At 43.9% G+C, this 10,157-nt stretch overlaps 1 protein-coding gene across 1 annotated transcript in view; it reads right to left on the minus strand.

Annotated features, from left to right (window-relative positions):
* The window catches only part of CFAP299 (cilia and flagella associated protein 299), a 120,809-nt gene extending 112,370 nt beyond the window's left edge, over positions 1-8,439 (minus strand). Inside the window, exon 1 of the mRNA XM_039350893.1 lies at positions 8,419-8,439. Within this exon, the coding sequence (XP_039206827.1) occupies positions 8,419-8,424 (6 nt within the window). The 5' untranslated portion in view covers positions 8,425-8,439. The remainder of the gene's footprint in view (positions 1-8,418) is intronic.
* Positions 8,440-10,157: the final 1,718 nt, after the last annotated feature.

Here is a 10,157-nt window from a genome sequence, read left to right on the forward strand (position 1 = left end):
GCCTTCAGGCGCTTTGGAGAATAGCTTGACTCCCTCTTCTTTGGGGCAGCCCCTGAGATATTGGACTACTATTCACAGAGGTGGGTGAAATGCATCCCTCTTGCCAATGAGGGAGAATATTTGTAGATCAGGGTTGAAATGAGGGGATCTTGGTGCTCTCTGAACTTGCTTGTTTTCTTACAGATGTTTCATTAACTATTCATTACCTTAACTAGGTAACACAGAAGCCTGGCACTCTGACAAATCAGCCATCGATTGACACATAGACATTAACAACATCTATAGACTATGCAAAAGAGACAATCAACCAGCCCCAAAGAAAAAAAAAGACTCCAACATCTTTCCACCAGTAATCAGCACTCAGATCAGCATAGATTAACTCCAACATCAATTTCAGACCAACAATCAAGTAAGCAATGCCCCAATTGTCAACGCTGCTAATATTGGATATTATTGCTTTGACAAGATACGCAGAACTGTCTGGTATTTTTAGAGTTAATTCAGATGATGGTGGGGGGGAGAAAGATAAGGACTGCCCACGGGAAGGGAACAGAAGTGAATCTTTGCCTTCCAGGTTGATTGGAAAATGTGAATGATGACTGCAAAAAGGGGAGGGGAATAGGCTGGAATGTTATGTGCAAAGGAAGAGAAATTCAGATCTTGACATCCATCCATGTAGTGCCGACACTCTGTTACACTGCAATAAAGGCTTTCTAGGATAAACAATGCCTGAAAGTTCTTTGAAGTGTTTCATTGGTCGGAACCTTGACACCAATCAAGGAATTGCCAAAGAGCCATTTCTAAACCAGCCCAACCAAAGAATTGCTAAGACTGATCCCCCCCCACGCACAGACAGGCAAGACACTAGAACAGTGATGGTGAACCTTTTAGAGACCGAGTGCCCCAAAACTGGCCCCGTCCCTGCCCCGCCCCACCCCGCCTGCCCGCAGGGCCACTCAACGCCTCCAGCGCCCACCACAGATTGCCCAGGCAGCCCAGCAGCGCTATGGTGGCCACACACTCTGCCCGCATCCTGCAGCATCAACTGCATGATGGGATGTGAGGGCAGAGTCTTGTCTATGCTGCCTGGCTGCCATGTCCTTGGCTGTGCTGCTCCACATGGGCCACACTCGGGGGTGACTCTCCTCCAGGGGGGCTGCTGGTGAGGGCAGGGTTGCGAGGGGAGGCAAGGCTGGGGCAACAGCATGTGTGCCCACAGAGAGGGCTCTGAGTGCCGCCTTGGGCACCCGTGCCATAGGTTCGCCACCACTGCACTAGAATATAACCTGACAGCAAATAGCACCTCCTTACTAGCACTGATGATGTTACTTAGGTAGGGTAATGAAACATCTGCAAGAAAACAAGCCAGCTCAGAGAGCACCAAGGACCCCGCTTCCTTCTTGCTTTGCCCATTTTTGAATTTTTCCAGCATCAACAGTGTCCCGTGTTATTTCTCCACTGCTCTACAATTTAGGTTTTTAAAGCCAGCATGAAAATGCAAATGTTTATGAGCGTCTCATCTAAGAAAACAAATGTTCTTTATCAACATTTTCCCTAAGACTTGCCCTTAAGACAGTGATGTACTTTTTAGTACATTTCTGAGGTCTCTTGTCCCTAATTTACCCCTTTTAATGACTTTTTTTTTTTTACCAAAACAGAACTGAAAGAAGTTAAATCTGAAGGTTAATGCTATTTAAGCTTATGTCTTGGTTTTTCCAGCTTGTTCTGGAAAAAAGTTCTTAAGGGACTATGTTCATGGTTGAAACTGCATCCAGGTTACATTTAACTGATGGGGCCAAATTCAGACCTGCCTGGCTTAGAATATGACTTTGGCCACCTCTTAAAATTTAAAATTTTTAAACTCTTAAACTTCTGCCAAGAACTATATTTAGACTCCAAGAATAAAACATGATTCTGGAAATAAAGAAAAGCTCTTTTTTAAAAAAAGCAGGGTGCAATTTATCACACCATTTTGTTTCTAGATCAGTGGTTCTCAACCTTTTTAATGCCGCGACCCCCCCAACCGGTCATAAGTCGAGGACTACTCAACCGGTTGTAAGTTGAGGACTACTCAACTGGTGCAGCATCATTTGCAGAATGGGACTTTTGGCGGGATCAGCAGGGCAGAGACAGCCTGGACAATTCCTATTGGCTTTTGAAAGCCAATAGAATTAGACTCTATTCAAGAGAGTCTATTCTATTGGCTTTTGAAAGCCAATAGATTCTATTGGCTTTCGAACGCCAATAGAATAAGAGGGAGTAGCACAGCTAAGGAAAAGGGGAAAAAATGGCGGACTGCGTTGTTTGGCGACTCCCGTGAAATGGTCGTTCAACCCCAAATGGGGTCCCGACCTACAGGTTGAGAACCACTGAACTAGATCCATTTCAGAGAGATGCCTTTCACTTCCAAAGCTTAATTAGCTTAATGAATCAGGATTCCTAATAGATTATCTCTTTCCATATTATTCTTCTCAGACCCCAAATCAATCATAGGAAGTTCTCTTCTGGCTTCCCCTGTCGAATGAATCAAAATGAGAAGCTGGTCTGTTCATTAATCACTCTCTATTTTTTAGAACATTGTCTTTGAGAAAATATTACCATGGGCACTTTACAATCAGGCGAAATGCTCCCTTATATTTTAAGAACGTTACTAATTCTTTTAAATGATCTCCCTTTTAGTTTACTTCTGGTTTTACTCTGGTTTATGAGCTGGATGTAAAATAAGACAGCTTTGGAACCCACCATATTCCACAATATCGGAGCTAACATTGAGAAGACCTTTGCCCTTATCCAAAATCCATGAATCTTGCAAGGAGAAGGAGCTCATAGCAGACATCTTCAGACATCCAAACTGGTTATGTCGAATTAATCGTGACAAGGCATTGCCTGATGTAAACCAATATTGTGAGGTAAATATGGAGGAGAGCAACAAAGGTGATTAGGGGACTGGAGGCTAAAACATATGAAGAACGGCAGCAGGAACTGGGTATGTCCTCTAGCTTAATGAAAAGAAGGACTAGAGGTGATATGATAATAGTCTTCCAGTATTTGAGGGGCTGCCACAAAGAAGAGAGGGTCAACATATTTTCCAAAGTACCAAAAAGCACGACAAGAAACAATGGATGGAAACTAATCAAGGAGAGAAGCAACCTAGAACTAAGGAGAAATTTCCTAACAGTGAGAGCAAATAACCAGTGGAACGACCTGCCTTAAAAAGTCACTGGAGATTGAACAGCCACTTTTCTGGAATGGTATAGGGCAGTGATGGCGAACCTTTTAGAGACTGAGTGCCCCAAAACCACCCGCCTCCAGCCTGCCCCTGCTCTGCCCCACCCCGCCTTCAACCCGCCCCCACTCTGTCCTCACCCTGCCCACCCACAGGGCCACCTCCAAAGCCCATCGCAGATCACCAGACGGCCCAGGAGCGCCATGGTGGCCACGCCCTCTGCCCGTACCCCGCAGCATCAACTACGAACGATGGGGCGTGAGGGAAGAGTCTTGTCTCCACTGCCTGGCTGCCATGACGTTGGCTATGCTGTTTCACGAAGCCGTGCTTGGGGGCGACTCTCCTCAAGGGGGGCTGCTGGTGAGGAGGGGGCCATGGGGGAGGCGGGGCTGGGGCAATGGTGCGCATGCCCACAGAGAGGGCTCTGAGTGGTTGCCACTGGCACGCGTGCCATAGGTTCACCACCACTGGTATAGGCTCTCCTGCTTGAGCAGGGGGATGGACTAGAAAACCTCCAAGGTCCCTTTCAACTCTGTTATTCTGTTCTGCTTTATTCCTTTGACTGCAAAGATATTCAAGTACCTTTTACTCCAGTTTGGGTTTGCTTGGTGACCTACAAGCACAGCAAACTGTTCAGGTTGGGTAGGGAAGAAGCTTCCCATCAAGACACATGTCCCTGTGATTTAGTAAGCTGGCAGATGCGGTATTCTTTTTCTTGCAAGACAAAACCAGGACTGTCCCAACTTTCATCTCTCATCTCCAAGAAAACACCATTTACTGTTATTGTTGTTAGTTGGGAAGTCATGTCCGACCCATCGCGACCCCATGGACAATGTTCCTCCAGGCCTTCCTGTCCTCTACCATCTTCTGGAGTCCATTTAAGCTCATGCCTACTCTTCAGTGACTTCATCCAGCCACCTCATTCTCTGTCGTCCCTTTCTTCTATTGCCCTCAATCTTTCTCAGCATCAGGCTCTTCTCCAGTGAGTCCTTCCTTCTCATTAGGTGGCCAAAGTACTTGAGTTTCAACTTCAGGATCTGGCCTTCTAAAGAGCAGTCAGGGTTGATCTCCTCTAAGACTGACCGGTTTGATCGCCTTGCAGTCCAGGGGACTCACAGGAGTCTTCTCCAGCACCATAGTTCAAAGACCTCAATTCTTTGGCGCTCAGCCTTTCTTATGGTCCAACTTTCACAGCCATACATTGCAACTGGGAAAACCATGGCCTGGACTATATGCACTTTTGTTGGCAGGGTGATGTCTCTGCTTTTTAGTATGCTGTCTAGATTTGCCATAGCTTTCCTCCCCAGGAGCAAGCGTCCATTTACTGTAGCTGAAGTCAATTGTATTTTTAAACACTGGAAATTACCTTTCAGAAATAATGCACAGGATTTCCCTGCCCTTACTGGAAATAGACTAAAATGATATGTTTCTACAGTATCGTACAAAGGGTTCTAGAAACTTCTCCAGAAATTACTACGTTGATTTCTAAAGTATCTTGTACTCATTGTGCTCCTTCCCACAAGGTAGATTTGATTCAGGAAAAGAGTTGGATGGGAGAAGAAAACACTCAAACTGCTGACATGTGTTTGGCAAAATGCTGATGGGCTGCTTATGTTAGGAGCAGCTGTTGTTTTCAGAACTGACAAATGTTTAAATGACTGAGGAACTGGAAAATTGCTTAACATTAAATGGAGACCATTATGGTGGGGAGAAGAAGGAAGATTCTCAGCAGAATCCAAGAAGTAAAGATTGGAGGAGAGGGAAGACTTGTGGAAATGTACAAATTCATCCCTAATATTGCACCCTTGCTATTAAATGGCAATGGGATTTTGATCTTTTCAATTCCCTAAATGGGTGCTATTAAAAACAACAACAAGACCACGGAATACATTAACATATACGACTAAGATAGGTTTTCAGAACCAAAACAACGCAAATCACAAAGAGACTAATTTTCAAGATCGAATCTGGATCGGTCACTGGATCAGAGGATCAGAGACTCTTCCAATCGCCGGCCATCAACAGACCAATCAACCAATAGGAAGGCACCACATAAATACGACTGACAAGAACAGCCCAAAGCACATGTTCCAGTAGAGCAGGGGTCTTCAAACTTGGCCCTTTGATGACTTGTGGACTTCAACTCCCAGAATTCCTCAGCCAGGCTGAGGAATTCTGGGAGTTGAAGTCCACAAGTCATCAAAGGGCCAAGTTTGAAGACCCCTGCAATAGAGAGAAATTCCCTGAGGATGGGAGTCTGAAAGCTCGGAAGAGTAAACCTCTGGTCCTGGTGACTGACTTAGATTCGATTTTGCAACATTATCCTGGGACACGTAAACAAGCGGTCCTCGATTTACAACAGTTTGCTTAGTGACTATTTGAAGTTACAACAGCACTGAGAAAAGTGACTTATGACCGTTTTTCACACTTATGACCGTTGCGGCATCCCCATGGTCATGTGATTTACATCTGGACGCTTGACAAGTGACTCACATTTATGACAGTTGCAGTGTCCCGGGGTCACGTGAACATTTTTTGCAACCTTCTGACAAGCCAAGTCCATGAGGAAACCAGATTCACTTAACAACCGTGTTACTAATTTAACAACGGCGGTGATTCACTTAACAAACATGGCAAGAAAAGTCATAAAAATGGGACAAAACTCACTGAACAAACTTCTCACTTTGCAAGGTAAATTTTGGGCTCAATTGTGGTCGTAAGTTGAGGACTACCTGTGAGACTTGTTTTCATTTTCCCTGCTACACAGCAGCATCCCTAGCCCAGGGGTAGGCAACCTCGGCTCTTTTATGACTCGTGAACTTCAACTCCCAGAATTCCTGAGTCAGCTATGCTGAGGGGAAAGGGAGAGGTTTCCAACCTGACCCATGCTGACTCAGGAATTCTGGGATTTGAAGTCCATGAGTCATAAAAGAACCGAGGTTACCTATCCCTGCCCTAGCCTTAACCTGCTTGTTGGTGTGGCAGTGAAGTTCCCCCAACTGGTAACTTTGGGGGACTTCAACCTTCGCCATGACAACCATGGATCTGACCTGAGTTATCAGGGGTCCAACACACATGAGAGGCCACATCTTACGTCTAGTTTTAGTCTTGGGACAGGGACAACATGATATGGGGCTCTGAACTTATCCCTAGTACTGGAAGCTTCCTCTCTGATTCCTGTGAAGTTTTCTGGCATGACCAATGAAGTATGTGAACTCAGCCCCCACCCCAGAGAAAGAAATAGTTTTGGAAATATTTAAAAGACAGAATATATTTCCCTAAAGGATTTTAAAAGCAGAAACCAAACTTGTCCCCAAGTCTCTCTGTCCCAAACAGGAACCAAGTCTGCAGAAATGCAGATGTGATAATCTTGTCAGAAAGACTGGAATCAGGAAACTGGGATTAGGAAGAAAGATCCCCAGAATCAACATACCAAAATTTTAAGTCATCAGCCACAGCCACAGCCACAGGGAAGCAGGATATGATCTTTGGGACATAATAGGATTAACCCACCACCATCAGAATACCAGAAAGGCACACGTAGACTCAGGTCAAAGTTCATGCCACAGGAACAACTCCAAACAAAAGGCTCCAGAGGGTATAAAAACCCACTCCCTACATGTGCTCACCCCTTTTTCTTCCAGAGCCATCTTTCTGTCTGGCTCTCCTCTTCAATAAACTGCAACTTTCTTTCTAAAGCAGTTGCCATGTTGTTTATTCCCGGCTTGGACTGAACCATGATGAAGACTTTTCCTTCAACAGAAGTGAGGAAAGATCTGTTAGATTGCTCTGCCCCAGACACTTGATAAATAGATTTTCAAAAGCTTCTCGGTGAGCTTCCTGTGGATCTAACAGGAAGTTTGGCCTCTCCCATATTATGCCTCCTGCATAATCAGTAAGATAAATCCCAGTTGTCTTGCCTCCCACTGCTATCAAAAAAACTTGGAGGCAATGCCTCAGTTTGAACCATAAGAAGGGAACGAAGAAGAGAGAGCACCAAAATCTATGCAACTTCAAAATAAAGACCACACTCGGAATATTGCATCCAGTTTTGATCGCCATGATGTAAATATAAAAGATGTTGAGAAAGAGTGCAGACAAGGGCAACAAAGATGATTTAAAGGACTGGAGGCTAAAACATATGAAGAACGATTGCAGGAATTGGGTATGTCTAGTCTAGTGAAAAGAAGGACTAGGGGTGATATGATAGCCGTCTTCCAATATGTGAGGGACTGCCACAAGGAAGAGGGGATCAACCTATTCTCCAAAACAGGATAAGAAGAAACGGATGGAAACTAATCAAGGAGAGAAACAACCTAGAAATAAGAAGAAATTTCCTGAAGTGAGAACAATTAATCAGTGGAACAACTTGCCTCCAGAAGTTGTGGGTGCTCCAGCACTGGAGGTTTTAAAGAAGAGACTGGACAGCCGTTTGTCCGAAATGGTATAGGGTTTCCTGCCTGAGCAGGGGGTTGGACTAGATGACCTCCAAGGTCCCTTTCAGCTCTGTTATTCTGTTCTGTTTTTTCTACAAACGCCAGCACTGTCCAAAGCATATTTTGTTGACTCAGTGTGTTTTTAGATTACAATTCAGCTCACAGGAATATGTTAGCAGGCTGGAAGGGAATAAGCACACAAACCCGACCTTTCTCGTTCTGTAGCACATATTTGTTTACAAATGAACAGCCCAGGAAAGTCTGTCTTTACAGGCTATATTTTAGCAAGCCCAAACCTTTCTCCTAATTCAGTGCTTTTTGATCAGAGACCCAGCAAGAGTTTCCGTCTCATGTGAACAGCAAGCTTCCTTTGGGTGCCAGAAAAATGGCGACTTTCTTTTGACTAAGCACAACATTGTTGTTTTTTCCCATTGGTGGCAACCAGCAAATAAATATACAGTATTTTGCAAAGTTTGCACCATGGAATATTTTCTTTCCAGGCTAACATGAAATTCTCTTTAACTGTATTCTTTCCCATTCAAAGTTTGTACAGAAAAGTTTTAGCCCCATAGGTCATGTCACTTTCCCTTGAATACTATGTTATTTAAATCCAAGACAGCGTGCCATTGTTTTGGTGAAAATAAAGGGATTACAGGGTGTTTAAATGTTTCAAATACAGGTCGTCCTCAACTTACAACCATTCATTTAGTCACTGTGCGAAGCACTGAAAAAAGTACGACTGTTTTCCATACTTACAACCATCGCCGCATCCCCGTGATGGTCACGTGATCAAAGTTCGGGTGCTTGGTAACTGATTCATATTTCTGACGGTTGCAGTGTCCCAGGGTCATGGGATCCCCTTTTGCGACTTTCTGACAAGGAAAGTCAATGGGGAAGCTGGATTCACTTAACAACGGTATTACTAACTTAATGTAGAGATTCATTTAGCGAGAAAGGTTGTAAAATGGGGCAAAACTCACTTAACAACTGTCTCAGTAAGCAAATTTTGGGCTCAGCTGTGGTCGTAAATCAAGCACTGCAAATTTTGGGCTCAGCTGTGGTCGCAAATCAAGCACTGCCTGTATTAATCGTCAGTATGTCTTCATACAGAAGGATAGAATCAAGATCATGTGAAATATTAATACCACTTTACAAGGCCTTGGTAAGGCCACACTTGGAATACGGCATCCTGTTTTGGTCACCACGATGTAAAAAAGATGTTGAGACTCTAGAAAGAGTGCAGAGAAGAGCAACAAAGATGATTAGGGGACTGGAGGCTAAAACATATAAGGAACGATTGCTGGAATTGGGTATGTCTAGTTTAAGAAGAGAAGGACGTAGGGGGGACCATGATAGCGGTTCCAATATCTCAGGGGGCTGCCCCAAAGAATAGGGAGTCAGCTGTTTTTCCAAAGCCACCTAAGGCAGGGGACAAAGAAGCAAAACGGAGGGAAACTAACAAAGAGAAAAGCAACCTCGAACTAAGGAGAAAAAAGTTCTGACTTTTACAACAAATAATCAAGTGAACAACCTGCCTCCAGAAGCCGGGAATCTACAACACCGGAAGTTTTTAAGAAGAGACTGGACAGCCATTTGTCCAAAATGGTATACAGTTTCCTGCCTGAGCAGGGGGTTGGACTAGATGACCTCCAAGATCCCTTCCAACTTTATTAGTGATCATCGCACAGTCAGCCAGATGTTCAGACTGGATCTGGTATTTTTGTCTACCTATCAAGTCCTTACCAAGGACCTGGGATAGGCAGATGTGGATGTTTGATGGTATTACATTATTATTATTATTATTATTATTATTATTATTATTGATCATCGCACAGTCAGCCAGATGTTCAGACTGGATTTGGCATTTTGTCTACCTACCGAGTCCTTACCCAGGACCTGGGATAGGCAGATGTGGATATTTGATGATATTACAGATATCGTCGCAGGATGGAAGCAGTTCTTATTATTACTATTATTATTATTATTAGAAATGAATCTAATTAGAAAGACTCAAAACAGTAGCTAATATCCAAAAAAAGAATAACCTTTTTTACTTCCTTATCATCTCCAGCACAGTATTTTGTAAGACGCAACATGTACATTCCTCTGTTCCTAAACCACGGTCAAATTTCCACCGATCTTTTAAACCCCCCCCCGCAAAAAAAAAATCTCTTTTTTGTTTTGTGATCATAATAATCTGATTAATCTTCCCCAAATCCCTGTAAACTATGCTATTATTTCTCGCATTCAGCCTTTGTGCAGTGGTTGAACAAAACAGATTGCCCGAGGCCACCCACAAAGTCCCCAACTGAGATCCAGGTGTTCCAGGTCTTATTTTAATATTCTGACCATCAGACCATGCAGAGTTTATGACTTAAATAGCAATTATGATTTGATGGTGGGCACGCTGTGCCTAATCGTCTTATCACCAGGTGCAAACAGTTGCCATGAATAGGAGGAAAGCAGGTGCAGGAACCTTACTGTATCAGCTGAGC

This window comes from Crotalus tigris, unplaced genomic scaffold, assembly GCF_016545835.1.
Source record: "Crotalus tigris isolate CLP2741 ecotype Arizona unplaced genomic scaffold, ASM1654583v1 scf7180000018362.2422785, whole genome shotgun sequence".
Classification (NCBI taxonomy): Eukaryota; Metazoa; Chordata; class Lepidosauria; order Squamata; family Viperidae; genus Crotalus; species Crotalus tigris.